At 47.6% G+C, this 27,255-nt stretch overlaps 2 protein-coding genes across 2 annotated transcripts; both read left to right on the top strand.

The window, feature by feature from the left end:
- The first annotated feature begins 584 nt into the window (after positions 1-584).
- On the top strand, positions 585-6,839 carry Lcn8 (lipocalin 8). Its single transcript, XM_045134566.1, is given in 7 exon segments — positions 585-668; positions 1,496-1,695; positions 6,117-6,199; positions 6,470-6,578; positions 6,580-6,663; positions 6,760-6,781; positions 6,828-6,839. Coding segments are annotated over 7 exon segments (594 nt in total).
- Positions 6,840-6,932: 93 nt separating this feature from the next.
- Positions 6,933-13,412, top strand: LOC101609259 (epididymal-specific lipocalin-5-like). Its single transcript, XM_045134534.1, has 7 exons — positions 6,933-6,948; positions 9,720-9,820; positions 10,019-10,155; positions 12,230-12,309; positions 12,840-12,944; positions 13,135-13,236; positions 13,408-13,412. Exons 1-7 carry the CDS (start codon positions 6,933-6,935, stop codon positions 13,410-13,412), a joined length of 546 nt encoding a protein of 181 aa, XP_044990469.1.
- The last annotated feature ends 13,843 nt before the right edge of the window (positions 13,413-27,255 follow it).

Raw genomic sequence — 27,255 nt, 5'->3', positions numbered from 1 at the left:
GAGCAAGATCCTACCTCGGAAAAAAAATTAAGTTGGTTTGGAAAAATAAAAAATGCCTGTCTTAAAAAAAAAAAAAAGATCTCCATGGCCCCGAGAGATGCTTGCATGCTACATTTCAGAACCATGTCACTGTGGTCTTGGGCTTGTGGGACACTTGAAGTCAGGAGGGGGTCACAGGTCAGGTGGAGGGTGGTTCTGGGAGTGTAGCAGCATGATGTAGGAGGTGAGGTCTGGCCAGGATGGACCTAGGGGGTAAACTAGGGCATTATTGTTACATATGGGGGAACTGAGGTAAGGTAGCTTGCTTGGGTCATACCACAGAGACAGGCGTTAGGGTTGGTGCAGTCCCACTGCATAGTCCATCAGTGTCCACACACTTGGCTACCGGATGCCTAGCCCAGGCCAACCCCGGTCTGGGTGCGGGTGTACTGGGCTCATGGCATCTGAGCAGAAACGTAAGGAGACTCTGAGCAGCTGGCAGCCACATTTGCCCAGTGACATTCTCCAGGTGGCTGCACACTTGTATGTGCTCCACATAAAAGCCTGGGTGCTTGGCAAACAGAGGCTACAAGCCAGGCCCTGGGATGGAGGCCAGGCTGCCGAGCACCGTCATGGGTCTCCTGTGGTTCCCACTACAGGCAGAGTTTACTGAGGTGGACTTAGCCAAGGTGAACTTTCCTTCTTAGCTTGGAGACATCCCTGAAGCTTAGTAGGGAATTGGACAGGGAGGGGATGGCACTCCAGGTCCCTTTCTAACTCCCAGTTGACAACTGCAGAGCAGGCAAGGGCAGGACGCACCCTGGTTGGTCCTCACAAGGGCAGGCAGTCAAGGGTCCTGGTGGGCCCATGAGCTCTGTGGGCCTCTTCTGTATGTCCCTTGTGCTGAGAAGATGGTTGCTGTCCTCAGCCAGCTCACTTCAGGGTCCTTGGTGATTTACAGAATTGGAGTCCAACATGGCTCCCTCCTGTTGCCTAATCTTGGGGTGCCCTATAATCCTGTGTACTACGGAGCCAGAGGAGATGTTGTCTGGCTTGGGCACCTTCATGCTTCATGCTCTTGGCACTCCAGCTTCAGGCCGGGCATGTACTAGACACTCAGAGGGGTCAGGCTTTCGGGACCCAGATTATTTTGTAGTGATGGCCAGTTTCCAGAAGTTTCAGATACAAGGTGCTGGGCTCTGGGCTGACTGCTGGTGCAGGACAACTTGACCTCGTGGAGAACAAGACCAGCAAAGCCATGCTTCTCCTATGCACTAGGCTGCAGGCCTGGCCATTTGCTTCCTACACTCCTGCTGGGAAGGGTTCCCAGTGGGACCCTGCTTCTGGTAGCCAACCTGAAGGAGTCCCAGGCAGGAAGGCCAACTCAGCTGAGGACAAGTGGGTTCTGAGATCGCTTGCTTTTCCTCAAAATCTTGTGGCTATCTGTGGACTTCTCAGAGCTCCCTTGCTCCCCTGCCTGGAGGTGGGGGACAGTCTCTGTAATGAGCCCCTGTAGCCCAGAAGCAGGGAGCCCAGGACAGCTGGGCTGCTTATAGCCAGGCACAGCTCCAGCTCTGCTCTCTGGATTGCAGGATTTTGGGGGGAAGTCGGTGTGGCCTCCAACAAAAACCTGGGGCTGAAGGTCTCAAGGAGAGTGGAGGGCTTGTTCCTCACCGTCAGCAGCAGGAACGTATTTGTGAAGGCTGTGTGTAACAGGTGAGAGGCCTGGACCCTGCTGGGATGTATGTGGGATGTTCTGCTGGGGAGAAAGAGGCATTTGTATGGCTGGTGGTGGGGTTGTGTGGCTGGGCTGCATCCCCTGCAGCGATAGGATGGATCATCACTAGGTACCAGCCCTCCCTGAGCCCACCTGCCTGGGACCACTAACCTCCAGGCTCCTAGGTCTGTCTTCATTTTCTCCCAAATATAAACAAGGGATTTTAAAGATGTGGCACATTTATCCAATGGAGTTCTACTCAGCAGTAAAGAAAAATGAAGTTATAAAATTTGCAGGAAAATGGATGGATCTGGAAAGGATTATACTAACTGAGGTAACCCAGGCCCAGAAAGCCAAGCGCCGCATGTTCTCCCTCATATGTGGATCCTAGCGACAGATGATTGGGCTTCTGTGTGAGAAGGAAAACTCAGTAGCAGAGACCAGTAAGTTGAAAAGGAGATATAAAGGGAAGAGAAAGGAAGGGAGGAGGGTACTTAATAGGTTGATATTGTATATATGTAAGTAGAAGAATAGATTAACGGGAGTGAAAAGGCCCAAAGTGAGGTCAGGGGAAGAGATTGAGTAAAGGAAAGGTGGAGGGAGGGCTAATCAAAATCTAAGAGGATGCAAATAAATCATATGGGATCCTCCAGTTTCAGACAATGGAAAACTCAGGAGCCATAGATCGCTGTCAGAAAATTTTCAGTGCCAGGGATGGGATACCTCCAGGGAGGTCCCTGATGCCCCCAAAACATCATAGGCCATTGCCAAGGCCCTTGGTTTCCCACAGGAATAGATGGTAAGACCCTATTGCTGAAGACTCCACATACTTGGGCTGCAAGGCCACTGAGAAATCCTGCTGGAACTGAGCTGATAACCTCCTCCATATAGACCAGCTGACAGAAAGCTGTAAGAAGACATTCTACATGCCGTTTGATGGTAGAAAGAGATCACCAGTGAAGATACTCAGCAGTGGACACTGCAAGCCTTATAATTGGCCAGCCAGGCCAAATGAGCCAAGGGGTACAATAGTGGCACGTCTGTCATGGTGGAAACCAACTGCCCTCCAATTGGACTGGAGGCCCATGCCATGGGAGGGAATACATTCCTGATACTGAAAACTTAAAATGGGTAGTCATGATCCCTAGGGGTGTAACATCTGCTGATGTCTGGATAAGTGTATATACTATGCTTATCAAACTGCCCAGCAAGCACTTCTCTTAATATTCATACCCTTATATTAATGCTACGCTCACTTTGGGTAGAGAATCTTCTCTTTTCAGATGGCAGTGACCTTGGGACGACTCAGAAGGTATCGTGGTGCTGGAAAGAAGTGACTAGAGTACTGAGTAACATCTCAATCACACCTTCCAAGGCTCAGGGTCTAATGCAGAAGAGGTGGCAGAAAGAATGTAAGAGCCAAAGGAAGGGTAGGACTCCTTACAACGTGCTCCCTCCAGACATAAAATGGCCTGGATATCCATGACCTCATAGTGCCTGACACTACCTACACAAGACCATCATAAGAGGAGGAAAAGATCATGACATCAAAATAAAAGAGAGACTGAGATGGGGAGGGTATATGATGGAGAATGGCATTTCAAAGGGGAAAATGGGTAGGGAGGGTATTACCATAGGATATTTTTTACAATCATGGAAAATATTAATAAAAATTGAGAAAAAAATTATTTAATTAATTAATTAATTTGAGAGAGAGAGAGAATGGGCATGCCAGGGCCTCTGGACACTGCAAATGAACTCCAGACACATGCACTGCCTTGTGCATCTGGCTTGCATGGGACCTGGAGAATCAAACCTGGGTCCTTAGGCTTCGCAGGCAAATGCCTTAACCACTAAGCCATCTCACCAGCCCTAAACAAGGGATTTTTTTTTTTTTATAAAAAGCAATTTGTGGGCTGGAGAGATGGCTTAGCGGTTAAGCACTTGCCTGTGAAGCCTAAGGACCCCGGTTCGAGGCTCGATTCCCCAGGACCCACGTTAGCTAGATGTACAAGGGGCGCACGCATCTGGAGTTTGTTTGCAGTGCCTAGAGGCCCTGGCACGCCCTTCCTTCCTTCTTTTCTTTTCTTTCTTTCTCTCTGTCTCTCTGCCTCTTTCTCTCTCTGTTGCTCTCAAATAAATAAATAAAAATAAACAGAAAATTTTTTAAAAAGTATTTTATTTATTTATTCAAGAGAGAGAGAGCAAGAGAGAGAGAAAGAGAAAGAATGGAGGTGCCAGGGCCTCTACCCACTGCAAATGAACTCTAAACACATGCAGTATCTTGTGCATCTGGCTCTTTACATGTGCACTGAGGAGTTGAACCCAGGTCCTTAAGATTTTTAGGCAAGCACCTTAGGTGCTGATCCATCTCTCCAGCCCAACATGGGATTTAAAAAAAAAAATTTCTAAAAAGTATTTTTGCTTATTTATTATTATTATTTTTAGTTTTCTCGAGGTAGGGTCTCATTCTAGCCCAAGTTGACCTGGAATTCACTATGTCGTCTCAGGATGGCCTCGAAGTCATGGTGATCCTCCTACCTCTGCCTCCCAAGTGCTGGGATTAAAGGCATGCACCACCAGGCCTGGCTATTTATTTATTTGTTTGAGAGAGAGATAGAGAGGGAGAGAGAAAGAGGCAGATAGAGAGAGAGAATGACTATGCCAGCGCCTCCAGCCACTGAAAACGAACTGCAGATGCATGTGCCACCTTGTACAACTGGCTTATGTGGGTACTGGGGAATCAAGCCTTGAACTGGGGTCCTTAGGCTTCACTGGCAGGTGCTTAACCACCAATCCATCTCTCCAGCCCCCAACATGGGCTTTTAAAAATTATTTTTAATTTATTTTATTGAGAGAGAGAGTGAGAGAAGCAGGTAGATGGGGAGAGAATGGGCACACCAGGGCCTCCAGAGATGCATGTGCTACCTTGCGCATCTGGCTTAGGTGGGTCCTGGGGAATTGAACCTGGGTTCTTTGCCTTTGCAGGCAAATGCCTTAACTGCTAGGCCATTTCTCCAGCCCCAACAAGGGCTTTTAAGAAAAAGTTTTTTTTTTTTTTAAATAAAGATTTTATTTTTATTTAACACACACACACACACACACACACACACAGAGAGAGAGAGAGAGAGAGAGAGAGAGAGAGAGAGAGAGACAGAGAGAGAGAGAGAGAGAGAGAGAGAGAGAGAAAGAATGGGCATGCCAGGACCTTTAGCCACTGCAAATGAACTTCAGATACATGTGCCACCATGCGCATATGGCTTACGTGGGACCTGGAGAATAGAACCTGGGTCCTTAGGCTTCACAGGCATGTACCTTAAACACTAAGCCATCTTCCCAGCCCAAGAAAAAGTTTATTTATTTATTTATGAGAGAGAAAGAGAGAGGGTATATAGGCACAACGACAGGGCCTCTTTCTACTGCAAATGAACCCCAACCCAAACACACATGCCAGTTTGTGCACTTGGCTTTCCATGGTACTAGGGTATTGACTCCTGGCTGTCAGGCTTTGCCAGCAAGCACCTTTCACCACTGAACCTTCTTCATAGCCCCTAAGCAAGGGGTTTTGATAAAGCCCCATTCCTTTGTAACAAAGTATGTGTAGAGCTGGGAAGATAGATCCTTCTGTAAAATGCTTTCCTTGCAAGTTTGAGAACCTGAATTCAATCCCTAGAACACGTATTGAAAAAAGAAATCGTGCATGATGGCACATGCTTGGAACCCCAATGCTGGAGAGGTGAGGAGACAGAGGGATCCTTGGGGTTTGTGGGCTAGCTAGTCTAGTGTACTTGGGGAGTTAGAGTCCAGTGAGAAACCCCTTCTCAAGAGAGGTAGATGGTGGGCTGGAGAGAAGGCTTAGTGGTTAAGCGCTTGCCTGTGAAGCCTAAGGACCTCGGTTCGAGGCTCGATTCCCCAGGACCCACGTTAGCCAGATGCACAAGGGGGCGCACGCGTCTGGAGTTTGTTTGCAGTGGCTGGAAGCCCTGGCGCTCCCATTCTCTGTCTCCCTCTTTCTATCTGCCTCTTTCTCTGTCACTCTCAAATGAATAAATAAAAAATGAACAAAAAACACCTATTAAAAAAAAAGAGAGAGGTGGATGGTGTTCCTGATGGTGACACCGAAAGTTGTCTCCATATACATGCACACACATACACACAAACACATACACACACATACTCCTGCATACATATGAACACACCTACACATGAACACATGGAGGAAGTGAAAGAAATAGAAAGTGGTCTCCTGGAGCTAAGAGGCTGAGGCAGCCTTGCCCTGTGCACAGTTCCCCCCCCCACCCCGTGAGCTCCAGAATGTTCCTTGCCTTTTGAAGACATCCACCCCCACCAGAGAATGTGCCCCGTAGGTGGAACACAGGCTGGTAGGTTCCTAATGACATTGACACCTTCTGTCTTTTAGTTCGGGAAGCTGTGAGATGGAAAAAGTAGTGGGATCAGAAAAAGACACACGGGGTGGTGGGGATTTGCTGGTAAGTGTACCTGGCCCATCCCCATAGCTGCCTAGACCTTAGCACCAGCTACCTATGGTCTCATGGTTTCCTGTGTTCTTCCTGGGGTCCTCAGGGCCCAGATACCCCACCCACGAGTGTTCTGAGTTAACCTTCAAGCCCCACCCCACCCCCGCCCAGGATGTCACGGGTGGGTCCTGGCATTTAGCAGAGACAGGAGTGAGTTAGACCCCAAAGACTCAGCCTCCAAGGTCATCCCTTCGGGGGCTCAAGGCTCCTCCAACTCCACTTCTGACTCCTGAAGGCCACAGGGAGATGCACGTGTTGGATACAGAGTATGAACATTATGCCATCCTGAGGATGTTCCAGAGCTGGCAGGGCAGGGACTCCCACGTGCTCAAGCACTTCAGTCAGCTCGGGCTGGGTGGGGGCTCTGCCCTGCTGCTGCCAGAAGCTGACTGTGGACATAGGCTTTTACCTGATGGCCCGGCATGGGGAGTACGAGCACTTTGGACATAATGTTGGGCTGGACTCCTGTGGTGGGTCTGATGCCCTCCCGTCCCCCCAGCTCACACCTGGCTGTCCTGCAGGGAGATGTGCTGAGCTCCTGAAGGAGGTGAGCCCATGTCCCTCGGTGTGGGCTGCAGTGCTGGTCCTGGCAGAGCTCCAGCTGACTAGATCCCAGCCGTGGGCGGGAGGGGTCCCTCGCCCTTCCTCTGTGTTGCGTGGCTCCAGAGATGTTCCTGTGTGGTATGCAAAGAGCTGCTATGTGCAGTGTGGCCCCAGGCTGTCAGGCTGGACCCTTAGATGGGGGAACAGAACTGGGTGAGAGAGGAGAGGCACTCCCCTTGTCTTTTTTGTTTTGTCCAGCAGGGCTGTCCATCAGTTAGCTCTGTCCCTTCAGTCTTACCCAGTGTGTGTGTGGGGGGGGGTGGGGTGGGGGGAGGGAGGTATGTGGACCCTGTGGGACATCTTGGGGACTTCCTGTGTCCAGCACTGTATATTGATCCATCACCTATATTACCATATGGTTACAGTCCAGCCCATGGCAACTAAAGTTCAGGTAGCTAGTGATTTGACCCAGCTTCAACAGGATACCATGGTGGTCACCAGCCTATATGGCTCTGACACATGTCTCCCAGGGTCCCTGGAGGCTACATGGGTTCCTAAGCTCTCCCTTTCTGCCCACAGGGGCTGATCTGACCAGGTCTGAAGCCATAGCTCTGTCTACTCAGCCTCTCCTTCCCCTGCCCAAGGGGCCCCCTGAACCTACTCCAAATAAACCTTCTTACCCAATGCTGCCTGATCTTTTCTGGGAGGGGGGCAAGGGTTGATAGAGCGGGTGGCAGGAGCACTCCTCTGTCCCGGGTGGAGAAACAAAAAAGCCCATGTTTTTCATGAGCAGTAAAGGATAGCCCTGGGCTCCCAGCCCCAAGTGTCCTGCCCAGCTTGCCCATTTCGGCCTCCCTGGGCTGTGGGCTGCACAGCCTCATCCTCACTCTGGAGTCGTGTCTGGCTTGCTTGTGAGAGTGGCGGGTGGCAACCCCCCAGGGAAACTGAGAGCGGGGCTGGCTGTGCAAGGGGAGCTGGGCAGAGGCATCAGGGAGTGATGTTTGGACTGTGCTAAAGGCTTCAGATTCTGTGTGCGACCCTGGTGGCACTGGAGTCCCGTTCCCTCCCACTGTCCACCCTGCCGGCTGCCTGCTTCCACACCATGTCTTCTCAGCACAGCCCTGGGTCGCCTCGTCTCCATTGTCCACATGGGCAGTTGAGGTTCAGAGGTAAAAAGGCACTTGTCCGTGCTGAGGGGTGGAACAGAGTTCGAATCAAGGTCACCTTTCCTGAGATTGATGGCTGGCACCCTGAGCTACCTTCTGGAGGTGCAGAACAACCCCATGTTTGCCTTGTTCATACGTAGGGTAGTTCGCATAGTCAGCAGCATCCAATGCAGATGAAAATAGCTTTTTTTTTTTTTAATTCAAAAGGTAGAGAAAAGTGCTCCCCAGTTCTGCATATTCCCTCAGACACAAGGATTCTCAAATGCAGACCCTCCCTCAGAGCGGCTCCTGCACACACACTGCACACACACACAGCCCCACCCCAAACTCTGGGTTCTGGGGCCCTCTGAGCTCATCTCAGTTGGCCTTTGGGCTTTCCATACAAAGCACAAATTCTAAGATGTGATCATTAGTATCAGGGCGAATCGAATGGGGCAGACTCAGAACATTCCGTTGACATTGGAGGTAATAGAGAGGGCTGGAGGTCTGGTGTCAGCTGAGATAGAAGGGGGCCTGGACACAGCCCCGTGGCATTATCCTGATTCTAGGCTAGCCAGGTCCTGGATTTCAAGAGGTCTGCTGGGGGCGACCTCTGCTGGGCGGGGAAAGAGGTACGTACATCCATCTACCAGTTGCTCCAACCAGTCGCTGCTTCTGTGCATGTCTGCTGCTGCCCAGAACTCCAAGCCCCACATCAGCTCTCTCTCTCTCTCTCTGTCTCCTCCTCCCTCACTCTCTCCCTGCCTTTTCTTCCTTACAATTCTTTTTTTTTTTAATATTTCATTATTTATTTGAGAGAGAGAGAGAGAGAATGGGCATGCCAGGGCCTCCAGCCTTGTAAACGAATTCCAGATACATGTGCCCCCTTGTGCATCTGGCTTATGTGGGTCCTGGGGAATTGAACCTGGGTCCTTTGGCTTTGCAGGCAAATGCCTTAACCGCTAAGCCATCCCTCCAGCCCTTCCTTACAATTCTTCACACTGGCCATGGTAGCAGATACCTCTCTTTGTCCGTACCCCACAAGGTCAAGACTTGGATTACCCCTGGAAGGTGGGATCACAAGGGTCTGGCGCCTTGCTACCAGAACCTGGGCAGGTGTCCTGCACCTCTGAGCCCAGTTGGGATCTGTGAGCAGAAGACCATCGTCCCTTCCCAGAGGGACAAGTTTGCCTATTAAGCACGCAACAGCATGGGGGCAGAGCTGGCTTTAGCCCTGGGTGGCGTGGCAGGACACTGCTTGTAACGGTCCTTTGCGACTGCTGTGGCTCCTTCAAAGTACTCAGTGGGGCTGGGCGGGTCAGGATGTTCTGGCCGACTCCTTGAGGATCTCAATTCTTTCAGGGCAGACTCAGCCACTCATGTCTCCAATGTCCCTGGCCTTCCCTCCCCCCCACCCCCCGCCGCTGTCTCCAGGGTTCTGGTGCCTGGGTCAGTGGCTGCAGCTGGAAGATCTATGCTCCTGAACAGGTGTTTGTGTGCTCTGTGCCTGTGACCAGGGCCTGCCAAAGGGCCTTGGTGGGGCTTGAGCCATCTTAATAACCTGTCACCCACGCTCACAGCAGCGGTGCAATTGCTATGTGAGCAGATGCATACATGAGTGGACATCCAGTGGGGGCAGTCTTCCGAGGCCTTGCCTTCTATGCTGCCAACCCACCTAATGAGAACCACCTGTGCCTCACCCGAGTGCCTATGGGGAAGGATATAAAGTCCAGAAGCCCTGAGACAAACCCTGAGACTTCTTGTGGTTTGAACTTGAGTACCTGTACCTGCCTGGTGGGCGCATGGACGAGAATGGGCTTTTCACTCTGCTGGGGCTGTGTGTGGGGCTGGTGGCCAGCAACCAAGACTTCATGCTAAAGGGGTTCAACTTTACCAAGGTAATATGCTACCACATGAGTCAAGCTCAGAGCTCTCCTGTGGAGCTTTGCTCAGAGCCAGTCTTGGGGGGCCCTTCAGTACTCTTCTATGTGGGGATCCTGAAACTTTCTAGATTTCTGTACTCCCTGGAGGACATGGCATGGCCCTCAGGGCCCCCCAGATCCTGGTGCACATGGCTGGCTCCCCATCCCCCCCAGTTTTCAGGTGTCTGGTATGAGATTGCATTCACCTCCATGATGGATGTGTACGACTCACCCCACAAAGTGGAGAAGATGGGGGGTATGGTGGTTAAGATAGAAGGGGACCTCTTGGCTCTGACCATCACCTATTACAAGTGAGTAGGGGGTGTAAGGGGCTTGGGGTCAGGAGGAAAGTTGGGGCAGCCTATACTGGACTTTCTGCTCACCCCAGGGGTCCTTCTACCCATGTGTCTGCACCTCAGCCTCAGATGCATGGAGGGATGAGGAGGACCAACCCTTCTAGAAGGGAGGCCCCTGGAACAGGACAGCTTTGGGATCCCCGGTGTCCTTACTGTCTACCAAAACAGGTTCTGGGGAGGGGGTTACCTCTGACCCTGGGAACCATGCTGAGAGCCTGGCCTTCAGTTCTTCAAGTGACCTTTCTGAGTTTCATGTTCTTAGCTCGAAGGCCACAAGAAGTGAAAGATCCCGACTAGCAGGTGTTAAGTTACGAGAAGAAGCTAAGCAAGGTCAACCTGAGTCATCTTTTCATCCTGACAAACTGGCCAGCAGTGCCAAGTCCCCTCTGTGCCTGTTCACCAGTGAACACCCTCGGGCTGCCTGGACATGTGAAGCCAGGCTACTTCCACAAAGCACTTGCATGTTCCTGTTCCTCAGACAGTGAGCATGTCACTTAGAAGGGGGCATCATTTTATCCCCAAGTGTCCCTCAGAGGTGTGTGTCCTTGGTCCTCAGCGAGTGTGTTTTAAGATGTATATGACTATGCCTCTCAAAAAGTGTGTCCCTTAGATGTGTCTCCTTTCTCTTCAGTTGTGTCCCTCAGACATGCGTCCCTTCACCTCCCTTAGACACGTGTGCCCGACTCCTTAGAAAGTGTGTCCCCCCACCCCATGTGTATGTGTTCCTTTCCACCAAAGCATGTCCTTCAGACCTGAGTGTGTCCCTGTTATCTAGAGTGTGTGTCCCTCAGGCATGAATGTGTCTCTTCACCTCAAGATTGTGTCCCTCAGATGTGTTTGACCTTGCTCCCCAGTATGTTTGTGCTTTTACTCCTCAGAGGTTGTGTCCCTCAGACATGTGCATGTCCCTGCAACTCGGAAAATCTGTCTCTTAGATGTGTAGACCTGCTCCCGAGAGAATGAGACCCTCACATGTGTCTCGACTCCTCAGAGTATGTCTCTCAGCCACGTCTGACTGTCCCTCAGAGAGCACCTTCCTCATATGTGGCTTCCTGCCCAGAGATTATGGTCCTCCGATGTATGTGTACACATCCATGAGCGGATGTGTGTCTCAGATGTGTAGATCCCTGCCCCTCACAGACTATGTTCCTCACATGTGAGTCTTTGCACCTCAGTAAGTGTCCCTGCCTCCGAGAGTGTGCCTCTCAGGCACACATGAATCCTCGATCCACAGCATGTCTCTTGGTCCTCTGTATGTCTGTGAGGCTGATATGTGGCTCCTCAGCTTTGGACATGCAGGGGTAGCCTCCTTTCCATGCCATCTACTGGGTAGAGGTCCTGATTGCTGGGGTCATGGCACAGCACACATTAGAACCTGTGTGTGTCTCTGACTGGTTCTTGGACTACCCACTATTTGACCTCAGGGCATAGAGAGTAGGGTTTTGTAGTTGAGAACAGATGGCTGGCCATGCCTCATTGTTTTCCCTCCTTTCCTCCTTCCTTTCTCTTTCTTCTTTCTTTAATCTTTCTTTCCTTCCTTCCTTCCTTTCTTTTGATTTTTCAAGGTAGGGTTTCCCTGTAGCCCAGGCTGACCTGGAATTCACTATGTAGTCTCAAGGTGGCTTTGAACTCACAGTGATCCTCCTACCTCTGCCTCCCAAGTGCTCAGATTAAGGGTGTGCTCCACCACACTCGGCTGCCTTCCTTCCTTCCCCCCTTCCTTCCCCCCTTCCTTCCTTCCTTCCTTCCTTCCTTCCTTCCTTCCTTCCTTCCTTCCTTCCTTCTTTCCTTCCCTCCTTCTTCTCCTTTCTTCTTTCTCTTTCCTTCCCTTCTCCTCCTCTCCCCTCCCTTCTTTTGACCCCCTCTTTCTTTCTTCTTTCTTTCCTCCTCCCTCCTTTTCCTTTCTCTCCCACAGTGTCTGGCTGTGTAGCCCAAGCTGTTCTGATCTTGATACGAAGCCTGACCTACCCTCAAACTCAGCCCCCCTAATGTTGGGATTACAGGCTGACTCATCTCATTGTTTTTCTAGTGGGAGCCACTGTGTGCTGGAGAAGGTTACAGCCTCTCAGGGGGAGTTCCCTGAGAAGTTCAAGGTCATTACAGCAGCTGGTAAGGATGCTGTCCTCAGGTATGGTGGGCTACCCCTGAGTACTTTGGTCTTGCTCTAGGCATGTGACCCATTGTCCTGGAGGAGAGAACCCTGTCTTGCTATGAGGACCTGGTCTTCCAGGGGTGCTATTTTATCATTCATGACTGCATTCTCAGTGTGAGGCTGCTCCATACCAGGCTGCTATGCGCAGACACTAGGCACAAGCTGCATGCCCCTACAACCACTGTCCTTGGTTGCTAACGTCTTTGCTAGGGCATTGACCATCTCTTCTTTGAAACGGAGGAGAGGTGAGACCTAGCATCCTTATATGTGGTCAGTGAGATCCCTTGCTTCCTCTTCAGAGAGTCCCTTTGGAGACTGCCAAGGTCCATTCCTAACTGCCTGGGTATGTTGTGTGTGTGTGTGTGTGTGTGTGTGTGTGTGTGGTGTGCACGTACATACCAGGGGGAAACATGGCCTGGAGCTGATAGCAGAGAGCACTTGTTTGGTGGTCAGGAGGACGTTTCAGTATTTTTGGTTTGGCACCCAGGAAACAAAGACGTAGTCATTGTGGACACTGACTACAAGACGTACACCATCATGGACATCACTTTTCTCGTCTCGGGGGTGGTTCAGAAGGCCATGAAACTTTACAGTAAGCCAGGATAGACTCACCTGGGGCACGTGGGTGTCACTCATTTGTGCCTTATTTTAGCACCACCGTTGAGTCTCCCCACTCTGATGGGGTGTGTGGGGGGGGGACAAGGAGAGAACCCCAGGGCTACATCAGGGAGGGAGGGTGTCTGTGACTCCCCTCAGTAGTTCTGCCTCATACTTGCCCACAGCCCGGAAACTGTATAGAAACGAGGAAGTTCTGAAAAAGTTCCATAAGGTGGCCTTGGAGCATGGCTATTCCATGTCAGACATACAACAGCCCAAGGATGACTGTGAGTGGGCTTTACCCTGGGTCAGGGAAGGGTGGAGACCTGAGCCTGCCCAGCTCCTTCCGTGTGTCACCAATTTGCTTTTGTCTTCAGTGTCCTGTGTGAAAACATTGCCCTTGGTGAGTTGTTCATTACCACCCTATTTCTGTACTCTGATCTGTACTGGGCACCCAGGGTGAGTGTTGGCTCCCTCACCCTGTCCTTCCCGTCACAGAGGGAGGGAACTAAGGCTATCAGTGGTCTGGGGTGTGGGTCAGTTGGGCAGCGTGATTGCTGTGCAAAGGTCAAGAAGGCTCCATTGTCCTCTCTGGGCCATTTCTTACGCTGGCTAGAGAAGGTGGGCTGGGCCCCCATGGTGGGCGTCTGACACCCTCCTATCCCCACTTCATGCTGTTCTGTCCTGCAGGGAAGTGTGCTGAATTCCTGAAGGAGGTGAGCTCATATCCCTCTGTCTGGGTGTGTTTGTGGTTTTGAATGAGCTGCCCTCTGCAGTGTGATCCTGGGCCACCAAGGTGGACTTCGGGCAGGCAGGGGGTGGGGGCAGCATGTAGTGACAGGGCTGGATGGGAGAGAGGAGACCTGCCTCCTGTGTCATTGTTCCGTCTAGCATTGGGCCCGATGCGTGGCTCTGCGCTTCCAGGTTCTGCCATGGGGTGGGATGTGTGCATGGGGTGCCTGCTCCGTGAGATGTCTTGGGACTCCCTGTGTCCAGTACTGTGCTGGCCCCTCACTGCTATAGCCCAGACTCTGCAGCTTGACGCTGTGACCTGTTTTGCAGTTAGAGAAACAAGCTCAGGGAGTCAGTTCTTTGCCAAGGCCAAGGCAGGTGGGACAATCAGATTTCCGGCCTGTGGCCCTGACAAGTGCCTCTTCCCCCCACCCCTGGGGTCCCTGGAGGCTGCTTAGAGCTCTGAGCTCTGCCTTTCCATCTGCAGGGCATCGATCGTCCAAGGAGCTCTGGCTCAGTCCCAAGGCTATGGCCCCGTCCATTTGTTCTCAGGCTCCCTGCCTGCACCAGTGCTAAATAAATCTTGCTGCTAAATGCTGTCTAGCCTCTTTCCTGGGGAAGGGGTGAGTGGTGACAGGGGGCAGAGGCACACTCATGTGTCACCATTTGGCTCTGTGCGTGGGTGTAGTGTGCGCATACTCGTGTGTGTGAGTGCAGGAGTGTGTGGGTGCTGTGGCGAGCGTGTAGAGGTCAGAGGACAACTTTCAGGTGTCAATACTTCTCTTCCACCTCAGTTGAGGCACGATCTATCCTTGCCGTTGTTCACTGCTGCATTCCATAGTCTGGGTGATCCACAAGCTTCTGGAAAATTCCCCCATCTCTGCCTCCCTTCTTATCACCAGTGTGCTGCATACAGCTTCCAGCTCTTACATGGGGTCTAGGGATCTGAACTTGGGTGCTTAGTTTCCAGAGGCAAGCCCTTGACCCACCGAGCCATCTCCCCAGCCCACTGCTTGACTTTTGTCCACAAAGACCTGAGTGAATGGGTTGCAGTTTTGCTGTGAGCACTCTGCAAAGGATATATATAGATCATGGCTAGACCCGGGCCCAACCCACCAGGGCCCTGCCCTGCTCTGCCCCGCCTGGTTCAGGCCTCCTCAGCGCTGTGAGCCCTGCAGCCTCATCCTCACTGGGGAACAGCGTCTATCCTGTTCTTTTCTTTTTCTGTTTTCAAGGTAGGGTCTCACTGTAGCTCAGGCTGACCTGAAATTCACTATGTAGCCTCAGGGTGGCCTCGAACTTGGCCTCCTATCTCTGCCTTCCCGAGTAATGGGATTAAAGGCATGTGCCACCATGCCTGGCCTGTTCTTTTTTTTTTTTTCTTTTTTTTACAAAAAACAATGATTTTTTCAAATTGACAACTTCCATAATTATAGACATTAAACCACGATCATTCCCTTCCCTCCCCCACTTTCTCCTTTACAACTCTACTTCCATCATATCCCCTCCCCCCTCAGTCAGTCTCTCTTTTATTTTGTTATATTTATTTATTTATTTATTTATTTATTTATTTATTTATTTATTTATTTGAGAGTGACAGAGAGAGAAAGGGGCAGAGATAGAGAGAGAGAGAATGGGCACACCAGGGCCTCCAGCCACTGCAAATGAACTCCAGATGCGTGCGCCCCCTTGTGCATCTGGCTAACGTGGGTCCTGGGGAATCGAGCCTCGAACTGGGGTCCTTAGGCTTCACAGGCAAGTGCTTAACAGCTAAGCCATCTCTCCAGCCCATCTCTCTTTTATTTTGATGTCATCATGTTTTCCTCCATATTATGATGGTCTTGTGTAGGGTAGTGTCAGGCACTGTGAGGTCATGGATATCCAGGCCATTTTGTGTCTGGAGGAGCACATTATAAGGAGTCCTACCCTTCCTTTGGCTCTTACATTCTTCCCACCACCTCTTCCTCAATGGACCCTGAGCCATGGAAGGTGTGATTGAGATATTTCAGTGCTGAGCACTCCTCTGTCACTTCTCAGCACCATGGTGCCTTCTGAGTCATCCCAAGGTCACTGCCATCTGAAAAGAGAAGCCTCTCTAAGTAAAAGGGAGAGTAGCATTAATATAAGGGTATGAACATTAAGAGAAGTGCTTACTGGGCAGTTTGGTGAACATAGTATATACTTTTAGTCAGACACCAGCAGCTGTTACACCCCTAGGCTCCTGACCTCCCTTGCCATAGGCTTCTGATTAGGTTTTCAGTATCAGGCATGTTTTTCCTCCCATGGAGCAGATCTCCAGTCCAATCAGAGAGCAGTTGGTTTCTCCATAACAGACATGCCACTATTGCACCTGTTGGCCCATTTGGCCTGGCTGGCCAAACTTAAGACTTGCAGTGTCCATTGTAGTTTATCTCCACTGATGATTTCTCTCTCCCATGGGGTTGCATGCAGTGTAACTTTTCCCCATTTTCTGACTGCTGGACTACAGGGAGATTTTCAGCTCAGCTCCAGCTTGATTTCTCAGTGAACCTTGAAGCCCAAGTCTGTGGAGTCTTAAGCAAGAGGATCTTACTATCTATTCCTAGTGGGAAACCAAGAGCCTCAGCAATGGCCTGTCATGTTTTGAGGGTCTAACTTGTTCTTAAGAGTTGGAAGCAGAGCCAGGCTGGCCCTAAGCAGACACAAGATCAGGGCTCCTCTGCAATCTCGGTGGCTCTCTCAAACAGAAGAGACCTTACCCCACTGCTACCTACATTCTCCTATGACTCTCTGCTGCCCAGAGTTCAAATCTCCCAGTTAATGTTTCCAAGGTCATATTGGGTGTGGCTACTTCCTAGACACTGGTTCCTCCCACTCAGTGCTGTGTCTTCTGCTCAGGGGTGCTCAGTGTCTGGGCTTCCATCATGGCTTCTTTCATGCCATGACCTGAGCCCTGGCTGTCTGATTATTCTCTTCTGCCAGCTGGTGCCGCAGAAGGAGAGCAGAAAGGGCAGGTATATAGAATGGTCTCAGCATTGACCCCTGGGGGGCCAGATGGTTCTGATGTGCAGGGAAAGACCACTGGAGGCTTCCTGGGAGTAGCAGACTTAGGATTGGGGCAGGAAAGTAGCATTTGGGGTGAAAGAGTGCTGGGAGTGAAGTGATGGTCCAGCTCTGTCTGAGTGGAGAAACCATGCTGGCCCTTAGGCGTCTGGCTAGAACCTTAGCGAGGCATGCTGGGGGTAAGGTCTATATATATATCATTGACTCACCTGAAATCCCAAACCTAGTGCTGGACTGCCCATGAGAGAATGCTAGGAATGTCACCATACCCAGCTTTATTATTATTATTATTATTATTATTATTATTATTATTATTTTGGTTTTTTGAGGTAGGGTCTCACACTAGCCCAGGCTGACCTGGGAAGTCTCAGGGTGGCCTCAAACTCATGGTGATCCTCCTACCTCTGCCTCCCGAGTGCTGGCATTAAAAGCGTGTGCCACCACTCCCGGCCACACCCAGTTTTATATGGCACTGGGGATGGAACTCAGGACTTCATGCATGCCAAACAAGTACTCTACCAACTGAGCTACATCTGACAGGTGCTTTAGGTCAAAGGCACATTGCAAGTGTGCGTGGTGGGGGGGTGGGGGGGCAGATGGCTGACTTGTCATGGCAGGGGACAATGGAAGGACAGCTCTGTGTTACAGAAAGAAAAAAAGAGCTCAGATTCTTATCTCTGTGGAAAGTATTCTTTAGAAATGAGGACAAATTTGAGCTGGAGAGATGGCTTAGCTGTTAAGATGATTGCCTGTGAAGCCTAAGGACCCAGGTTCGATTCCCCAGTACCCATGAAATCCAGATGCACAAAGTGATGCATGTGTCTGGGGTTCATTTGCAGTAGCTGGGCCCTGGCACATCCATTCTCTGTCTGTACCCTTCTCTTTCACTCCAATAAATAAATTAAACAAATGAGGACAGGGCTGGAGAGATGGCTTAGCAGTTAAGGTGCTTGCCTGCAAAGCCTAAGAACTCCTGTTCAAATCTCCAAGTCCCAAGTAAGCCAGATGCACAGTGACACAAGGACTCTATATGACACGTGTGCACAAGTGGCACACGTGTTTGGAATTTGTTTGCAGCAGCTGAAGGCCCTAGCACACCCATTCTCTCTCTCTTAAAATAAATAAATTAAAGAAATGAAGACAAATTGAAGATACTTGTAGGCAGATGAAAATGGACATGATTGACACAATCAATACATGCTAGAATGCTCTCGTGAACTGAAGACCTTTGAAAAACCACATCTGTATTCAGGAGTTTGCAGATGGACCTCTTCTGATTGGAATTATCATGATTATGGAGGGCTGGAAAATTGTAGGTAAATAAGATGGTTTGGAGCTAGGGTTGTGGTTTGCTTAGCATGTAGGAGACCCTGGGTTTGATCCTCAATGACACACACACACACACACACACACACACACACACAATTATCTTATTACCAGTGATCTTATTAGGATTGGATGTCCCAGATTTTTGGTATCTATTTAAAACAATTATTTATTTATTTATTTGTAAGAAGAGAGAGAGTGAGTACGGACATGCCAGGGCCTCTTGCCACTGCAAAGGAACTCCAAATGCATGATCACTTTTTGCATCTGGCTTTACATAGGTACTGGGAAATCAAACACAGGTTGACAGGCTTTGCAAGCCAGTGATTCTAACCACTGAGCCATGTCTCCAGCCCTTGGTGCCTTAAATTTTTTTTTTTTAATGCAAGAGAGGCATAGGGGAGGATGGGCTTGCCAGAGCCTCTTGCCCCTGCAAACCAACTCCAGACATAGGCACCATTTTGTGCATATGGCTTTCTGTGGATACTGGGCAATTGAACCCAGGCTGGCAGACTTTGAACTGTGTCCCCAGCCCTCTTGGTAGCTTTTTCAAAGAATTCAAGATGTGCACACAAACAGCAAAATGACAAGAAGTTTCACTTAAAGAGAGTACAGGAAGCAGTGGGTTCAGAGTGAGGTTGCTTGAGACCTGAGTTACATTTTAAGGCTTACTTCTTTTTTTTTTTTTTAAACTTATTTATTTGAGAGAGAGAAAGAATGAGAGAGAGAGAGATAGAGAGAGAGAGAGGGAATGGGCATGCCAGGGCATCCAGCCACTACAAATGAACTCCAGACACATGCGCCCCCTTGTGCATCTGGCTTATGTCGGTCCTGGAGAATCGAACCTGGATCCTCTTTGGCTTTGAAGGCAAGTGCCTTAACCGCTAAGTCATCTCTCCAGCCCTCAAGGCTTACTTTTGTGAATCCAGGAGGTGAAGAAGGAGGAGTTGGTTGCTACACGTGGGCAGGGTATGGCTGTTTATGTTTTGTTTTGATCAATAGGCTCAGGTTATATAAGCATTTGCTCACTGTGCATGTTCTTTCCCATGATGTATCTCATTTTTATCAGATGAATGCCTGTTCTTGCATAGATTCCTCTAAGAGTTAATTTTGAAGACACAGTTTACCTTATGGCACATGTACCTAAAACTAGACCAAGCCTGATCAGTTGGCTCCCTGCCTCTAGTTCGAGGATGTGTTTGAATGGAAATGAAGCAGAGTTGCTGTGGTAGTTAGCATGGCTTTGTTGGGAGAGTGGTGTGTCTGTAGGCTGGTGGTGCTTGGAGAGGGATATATAGCTCCATGCAGGTAGTGCCTGGATTTTCTAGTTATCCCTATAAGCTACCTGCCTCAATCTTGGATTATCCTTATGTCCCTTTTCATAGCCATTTATGGTCAATCTTTGTATAGGACCCAGCACTTTTGTGACTGTGGTAGGTTTGACAAAGTTCTGGCTTCTATCACCTCTAGAGCTAAGGATATAATGACATTTGACTCCTGTAAAAGATGTCCTTACCTCATTAAAGATAATAACCAAGCCCTATTAAATCCTATAGAACATTTCCTCACCTAAGCTAGGTGTGGCTGAGGCAGGATGGCTTTGAGTCTTAGACTAGCTGATGCTACTTGGGAAGAACTTGTCTCAAATAACAGCAGCAAAATAACCCATCTTCTTTTTTTCTTTCTTTCTTTCTTTTTTTTTTTTTTTTGGTTTTTCGAGGTAGTGTCTCACACTAATCCAGGCTGACCTGGAATTCACTATGTGGTCTCAGGGTGGCCTCGAACTCACAGCAATCCTCCTACCTCTGCCTTCCAAGTTCTGGGATTAAAGGTGTGTGCCCCCATGCCCAGCTCCCATCTTGTTAAAGACAACATCTAAATCCCACAGAATATATTACCCCACCTCTCTGTGGTTCCCTTACTCAATGGCCACACCTATTTTCTTCCATGAGTTATAAAAGCTTCTATAAAGTTGGAGAGATGGCTTAGCAGCTAAGGCGCTTGCCTGCAAAATCAAAGGACCTAGTTTTGATTCCCCAGGTCCCAAATTAACCAGATGCACATGTGTCTGGAGTTCTTTTGCAGTGGCTAGTGGCCCTGGCATGCCCATTCTCTCTATCTGCCTCTTTCTATCTCTCTCAAATAAATAAATAAATAAATAAATAAATAAATAAATAAATAAATAAAAATTTAAAAATCTTCTATAACCTGTTTCATGGAGGGCTCGTTAATGGTAGCTTGAGTTGGTTTGTGGGACATGGTCATTCACATTGGTTCAGGTGAGCTTTTTATTAAAAATAATTTTAAAAATTACTTTTTTTTTTGAGGCATGGTCTCACTTTAGCCCAGGCTGACCTGGAATTTACTCTGTAGTCTCAGGGTGGCCTTGAACTCACAGCAATCCTCCTACCTCTGCCTCTTGAGTACTGGTATTAAAGGCATGTGCTACCACATCTGACTAAAAATTACTTACTTATTTATTTTTAAGTTTTATTTATTTATTAAGAGAGAGAAAAGTGTGAGAGAGAGAATGGGGAAACCAGGGCTCCAACCACTGCAAAAGAGCTCCAGATGCATGTGCCACCTTGTGCATCTGGCTTACATGGGTCCTGGGGAATAGAACCTGGGTCTTTTGGCTTTGCAGGCAAATGCCTTAACTGATAAGCCATCCCTCCAGCCTTCTTATTTATTTATTTGAGAGCGAGAAAGAGGGAGAGACAAAGAGAGAGAGAGAGAGAGAGAGAGAGAGAGAGAGAGAGAGAATGGGTGTTCCAGGGTATCCAGCCACTGCAAATGAACTCCAAACACATGTGCCACCTTGTGTATCTGGCTTACATGGTTCCTGGAGAATTAACCTGGGTCCTTTGGCTTTGTAGGCAAGTGCTTTAACTGCTAAGCCATCTCTTTAGCCCCAAACTTTTTTTTTTTTTTTTTGAGACAGGGTCTCATATAATCGACTGTCTTTGAATTTGCCTTAAACTAAAGCTGGACCTTGAACTCTTTTTTCTTCCTTTTTTCTAAAAATAGAGTTTATTTATTTATTTGCAAGGAGAGAGAGGACAGAGTAGTGCCAGTGTGAATGAACTCTAGACACATGCACCACTTTTTGCATCTGGCTTTATGTGGGTACTGGGGAATTGAACCCAAACCTCCAGGATTTAAAAGCAAGTGCCAAAGGACTTCTGGCAAAGATAGGTGCATAGGAGTCACATGAAAGCACTCTAGGGAGGGATTTAAGCAAAACTACAGCAAAATACACTTTTCTTCTGAAAAGTGAAGGTGTATAGGTTTTTACTGGCAATACTGGAGAAGCAGGAGAGACCAAGATCTACCAGAAAGGAGGAAACTAGTCAGAATCCCACCGAGGTGCTTGTGGCCTTGATCCGTGCCAATCCACGTGCCTGCCTGGCCTGGTGGGGCCAAGCTGCAGGAGCAGAGACCAAACAAGGGGATTTTCCAACCTCATCAGCCTCCTTGCAAAGTCAAGAAACTTGAAGGAGAGACTTCAGAGACAAGCTGAAGGGGATACAGGTGGGACCAGCTGAGCAGTTCCAGTACAACTCCAGGTTTCCGGCACTCTCCCATTCCCCAACCTTTAGAACCACAAACCTCCGGAGAACGCAATCTGTCCCCGGGAGCAAGGCATCCAGCACAGCTGATCAGAACACCAGATCCACAGCACAACACGGAGGGATTAAGGTGGGCACTCAGCACTGGGGAGATTGGAAGCCACCTCAAAAAGTAATGAGACCAACTGACAGAAAAGCAGGTACATAGGCCTGCACTGGAAGTGCTAATCTCTCTTTCCATGTCAGGGCAGGTTACGGGTTACATATTCGTGGTTGGCTTTACCATTCTCAATTAAGCTCAATTTGGGGGTTGACTATTGTTGCCCTTGATGCTTTTAGATTCATAGGGCCTTTGTCTTTTTCTTCTGTCATTATTGATTCAGACCCAGGCTGACCTGAAACCCATTTCTGAACAGAAATCTCAACCTCCAAACTACAAAACAAGAAAAATGGTGAAAATCAATACACACCTTTCAATAATAACTCTGAATATCAACAGCCTCAACTGCCCCAAGAAAAAGACATAGGTTTACAGACTGGGTTAAAACAGGATCCTTTAATTTTTGCCTCCAAGAAACTCACTATTCTACAAAGGATGGATGCTATCTTAGGGTGAAAGGTTGGAAAAAGGTGTTTCAAGCAAAACCTAGAAAACAAGCAGGGGTTGCTATCCTAATATCTGACAAGGTAGACTTCAGACCAACATTAGTTAGGAAAGATAAGGAAGGTCACTTTATATTGATTAAAGGCACACTCCAACAGGAGAACATTACAATTTTTAAACATATATGCCCCTAACATGGGGGCTTCCAACTTCATCATATAAATGCTATTAGAATTAAGGTCACAGATAACACCAAACACAATTTAACACTCCACTCTCATCAATTGACACGTCATCCCAGCAAAAAATAAACAAAGAGGTATCTGGATTAAATGAGGTCATAGAAGAAATGGATCTAACAGATATATACAGGACATTTCTCCAAATGCTGCAGAATACACATTCTTTTCAGCAGCACATGGAACATTCTCTAAAGTAAACCATGTATTAGGACACAAAGCGAATCTTAACAAATACAGGAAAATTGAAATAATTCCTTGCATTCTATCTGATCACAAGGGGATCAAACTACAAATCAATAGCAAGAAAAGCTATAGTGCATACACAAAATCATGAAAATTAAACAATACACTACTAAATGATGAAGGGGTCAGTGAAGAAATCAAGAAGGAAATAAAAAAATTCACAGAGTCAAATGATAATGAGAACACAACATATCAAAACTTTTGGGACACAATGAAGGCAGTCCTAAGAGAGAAATTTATAGCTTTAAGTGTCTATATTAAGAAATTAGAGCCAGGTGTGGTGGCACATGCCTTTAATCCCAGCACTCGGGAGGCAGAAGTAGGAGGATTGCCATCAGTTCAAGGCCACCCTGAGACTCCATAGTGAATTCCAGGTCAGCCTGGGCTAGAGTGAAACCTTACCTCAAAAAAAAAAAAAAAACCAAAAAAAGAAGAAAAAAAAAGAAAGAAAGAAATTAGAAAAGTCGCAAGTAAATAACTTAATGCTTCACCTTAAAGCCTTGGAAAGAAGAACAAGGCAAACCAAAAATCTGTAGATGGGAAGAAATCATAAAGATTAGGGCAGAAAAAATTAATGAAATAGAAACCAGAAAAACAAACAAACAAAAAAATCCAAAGAATCAATGAAACAGAGTTAGTTCTTTGAAAGGATAAACAAAATTGATAAACCCTTAGCAAATCTGACCAAAACAAAGAGGGAAGAGACACAAGTTAATAAAATTAGAGATGAAAAAGGCACTATCACAACAGATACCAGAGAAATTTAAAAAATCTTAGGGACATACTATAAGAACATATACTTCACTAAGTCTGAAAATCTGTAAGAAGTGGATGATTTCCTTGATTTATGTGACCTACCTAAATTAAATTAAGATGAGATTGACCACTTAAATAGACCTATAACAAGTATGGAGATCCAAGCAGTTATCAACAATCTCTCAAATAAAAAAAGTCCAGGCCCAGATGGATTTTCTGGTGAATTTTACCAGACCTTCAGAGAAGAACTAACACCATTGCTTCTTAAACTTTTCCATAAAACAGAAAAAGAAGGAATCCTACCAAACTCCTTCTATGAAGCCAGCATCAAGCTGATACCAAAACCAGACAAAGATAGAACAACAACAACAAAAGAAAATTACAGATCAATCTCCCTCATGAACATAGATGCAAAAATTCTCAACAAAATATTGGCAAACAGAATAAAATAATATATCAGAAAGATCATTCACTCTAACCAAGTAGGCTTTATCCCAGAGATGCAGGACGATTCAACATATGCAAATTGATAAATGTAATACATTATATAAATGGACTGAAGGACAAAAGTCACACGATCATCTCATTAGATGCAGAGAAAGCATTTGACAAGAATCCTGTCAGATTGGCTACCATCATGAAAACAAATGACCATAAATGCTGGTGAGGATATGGAAAATGAGGAACCCTTCTACTGTGTTGGTGGGAATGCAATCTGAATAAGACATAAGAAAGCCTACTTTTTGGGATAATGGCACATCCAGAAACCATAGATTGCTTCTAGAAAGTTTTCAGTGCCAGGGATGGGATACCTTCCAGTGAGTTGTTGGCCATGGAGTTCCCTGTTGCTTCCAAAACATTAGAGGCTATTGCCAAGGCCCTTGGATTCCCATGAGTAACAGATGGTAAGACCCTATTGCTGAAGACTTCACATGCCTAGGTGGTAAGGTCACTGAGAAATCAAGCTGAGCCTGAGCTGAAAACCTTCTCCCTGTAGACCAGACAACTGAAAGCTGGAAAAAGCTGCACTGCATGCAGCCCTATGGGAGACAGAATTCATCAGCAGTGAAAACAGTGGACACTGGAAGCCTCATGTTTGGCTGGACAACCCAAATAACTGAATGGGTGCAATAGTGGCATGTCTGCTCTGGGGGAAACTAACTGCTCTCTAATTGGACTGAAGGCCTGCTCTATGGGCGGGAATACATGCCTGGTACTGAAAACCTAATCAAAAGCCTATGGGGAGGTCATGAGCCTTAGTATAAAGCCTGCTTTTCTCTGGCTAAATGCATATATTATGCTAAGCAACATGCTCTGAGAGCACTACACTTAATGTTCATATTCATATATTAATGCTACTCTCACTTCTGGTTAGAGAAGCTCTTTTCAGATGGCGGTGACCACTGGGATGACCCAAAAGGCAACATAGTGCTGAGAAGAAGTGATGGAGGAGTGTCCAGCACTGAAACATCTCTAGCACACCCTCTGAGGCTCAGGGTCCATTGTGGAAGAGGAGGCAGAAAGAATGTAAGAGCCAAAGGGAGGGTATGACTCCTTACAATGCAAATCTCCAGACAGAAATTGTCCTCAAAATCCACGACCTTGCAGTGCCTAGAAATACCTCCACAAGACCCTCATAATAGGAGGAAAAGACAATAACATCAAAATTAAAGAGACACTAACAGAGAGAGGGAGGGGATATGATGGAGAGCGGAGTTGTGAAGGGGAAAGGGGGGAGGGGAGGAAATTATTATGGTTTATTATCTGTTAAGTATAGAAGTTGTCAATAATTAAAAAAAATTTAAGTAAGTACCTTTAACTGCTGAGCCATCTCTCCAGCCCAAGGGCCTTGAGCTCTTGATGCCTCTTGCCCCTACCTCTCAAGTGTTGGGATCACCTGTGTGTGCCACCATGCCCAGTTTTATGTAGTGCTACCCACTGAGCTCTGTTCCTAGCCATGACTACTGTTACTGATAACTACTTATCATTATTATTTAGGTGGTGTCCTACTATGTAGCCTGGATGGCTTGGAACTCACTATGTAGTCCAGGCTAGCCTTGGACTCATGACAATCCTCCTGCCTCTGCCTCCCAAGTGCTGGGATTATAGGAGTGTGCCACCATGCCTGGCATCTAGCTGTTTTCCTATCTAAGGGTTTTTATTTTGTACTAACATTCTGCAGACCAAGGGAAATGATAGTAGATGGCCACTCAGGTCTCCAGGAAGGAGAGCTGTGCAGTGGGAGCGGTGACCGTGCATGTCCTGTGAGATCAGATTATCCCTTTTAGCTGTTTACATCAGTAGGACTCAGAGATTCCCAAGTCCTTCTATGGACTTCAGTCTACTTTTTCCATTCTGCAGATATCTTAGGTCCATCCAATTGACACAGTGGGATGTGTTCAAGATGGCCTAAGCAGCTAGAACACATTCCCCTGATTCCTTGGGCATATTTTGAGATTTTTTTTATTACTAATTGAGAGAGAGAGAGAGAGAGAGAGAGAGAGAGAGAGAGAGAGAGAGAGAGAGAATGGGTGCACCAGGGCCTTCAGCTGCTGCAAACAAACTCCAGAAGCATGCTCCCTCTTGTGCACACATGTGCGACATTGCACACTTGCGTCACTGTGCATCTTGGCTACGTGGGACCTGGAGATCTAAACACGACTTCTCAGGCTTTGCAGGCAAGAGTGCTAAGTGTGGGCAAAGCACTTGCTGCACAGGTCTGATGACTCAAGGCTTGGATCCCCACAGCCCACGTAAGGTTGGATGGTCAGCACAAGTGTTTGGAATCCCAGTGCATCTACTGTGACAAGGGATTTGTCTTCCAGGTGATTTTAGATCCTGTCACGTCGACAATGAGTGTTAACCATTGTAATTGCCTACTTTTTGTGCATTGCCTTCCTCTTCCTCTTCTTCTTTTTTCGAGGTAGGGTCTTGCTCTAGACCAGGCTGACCTGGAAATCACTATGTAGTCTCAGGCTGGCCTAGAACTCAAAGCAATCCTCCTACCTCTGTCTCCTGAATGCTGGGATTAAAGGTGTGCGCTACCACACTGGGCACTGTATTTTCCTCTTATTTATAGCCAGCAACAAGGGGGGCGGGGTGTGGTGAGCAAGCAGAGAGGGAGCTGTGAATGACCGTTTCTCTAGGAGGGGAGGGCTGTTGTTTATAGTAACTGGATCCCTGATCTTGGATGGAACTGCTAATGACTTTAGCATCAAGTACACCATCAATTTGATGCAGTTTTGTTAACATTCTTTTTTTTTTTTTAATTTTTATTAACATTTTCCATGATTATAAAATATATCCCATAGTAATTCCCTCCCTCCCCACCCCCACACTTTCCCATTTGAAATTCCATTCTCCATCATATTACCTCCCCATTACAATCATTGTAATTACATATATATAATATCAACCTATTAAGTATCCTCCCCTCTTCCTTTCTCTACCCTTTATGTCTCCTTGTTAACTTACTGGCCTCTGCTACTAAGTATTTTCATTCTCACACAGAAGCCCAGTCATCTGTAGCTAGGATCCCCATATGAGAGAGAACATGTGGCGCTTGGCTTTCTGGGTCTGGGTTACCTCACTTAGTATAATACTTTCCAGATCCATCCATTTTTCTGCAAATTTCATAACTTCATTTTTCTATACTGCTGAGTAGAACTCCATTATATAAATGTGCCACATCTTCATTATCCACTCATCTGTTGAGGGACATCTAGGCTGGTTCCATTTCCCAGCTATTATAAATTGAGCAGCAATAAACATGGTTGAGCATGTACTTCTAAG

The sequence above is a fragment of the Jaculus jaculus genome, chromosome 1, assembly GCF_020740685.1.
Source record: "Jaculus jaculus isolate mJacJac1 chromosome 1, mJacJac1.mat.Y.cur, whole genome shotgun sequence".
NCBI classification, from domain to species: Eukaryota; Metazoa; Chordata; class Mammalia; order Rodentia; family Dipodidae; genus Jaculus; species Jaculus jaculus.
Note: the sequence above shows the minus strand (reverse complement) of the source record. Positions and strands in the feature narration are given on the sequence as shown.

Bases quoted from the DNA above. Each gene is read 5' to 3' on its own strand.
- LOC101609259 (XM_045134534.1), top strand. The intron at 10,156-12,229 runs GTGAGTAGGGGG...TTGTTTTTCTAG, and splicing joins CTGACCATCACCTATTACAA to TGGGAGCCACTGTGTGCTGG. The intron at 12,945-13,134 runs GTAAGCCAGGAT...ACTTGCCCACAG, and splicing joins GAAGGCCATGAAACTTTACA to CCCGGAAACTGTATAGAAAC.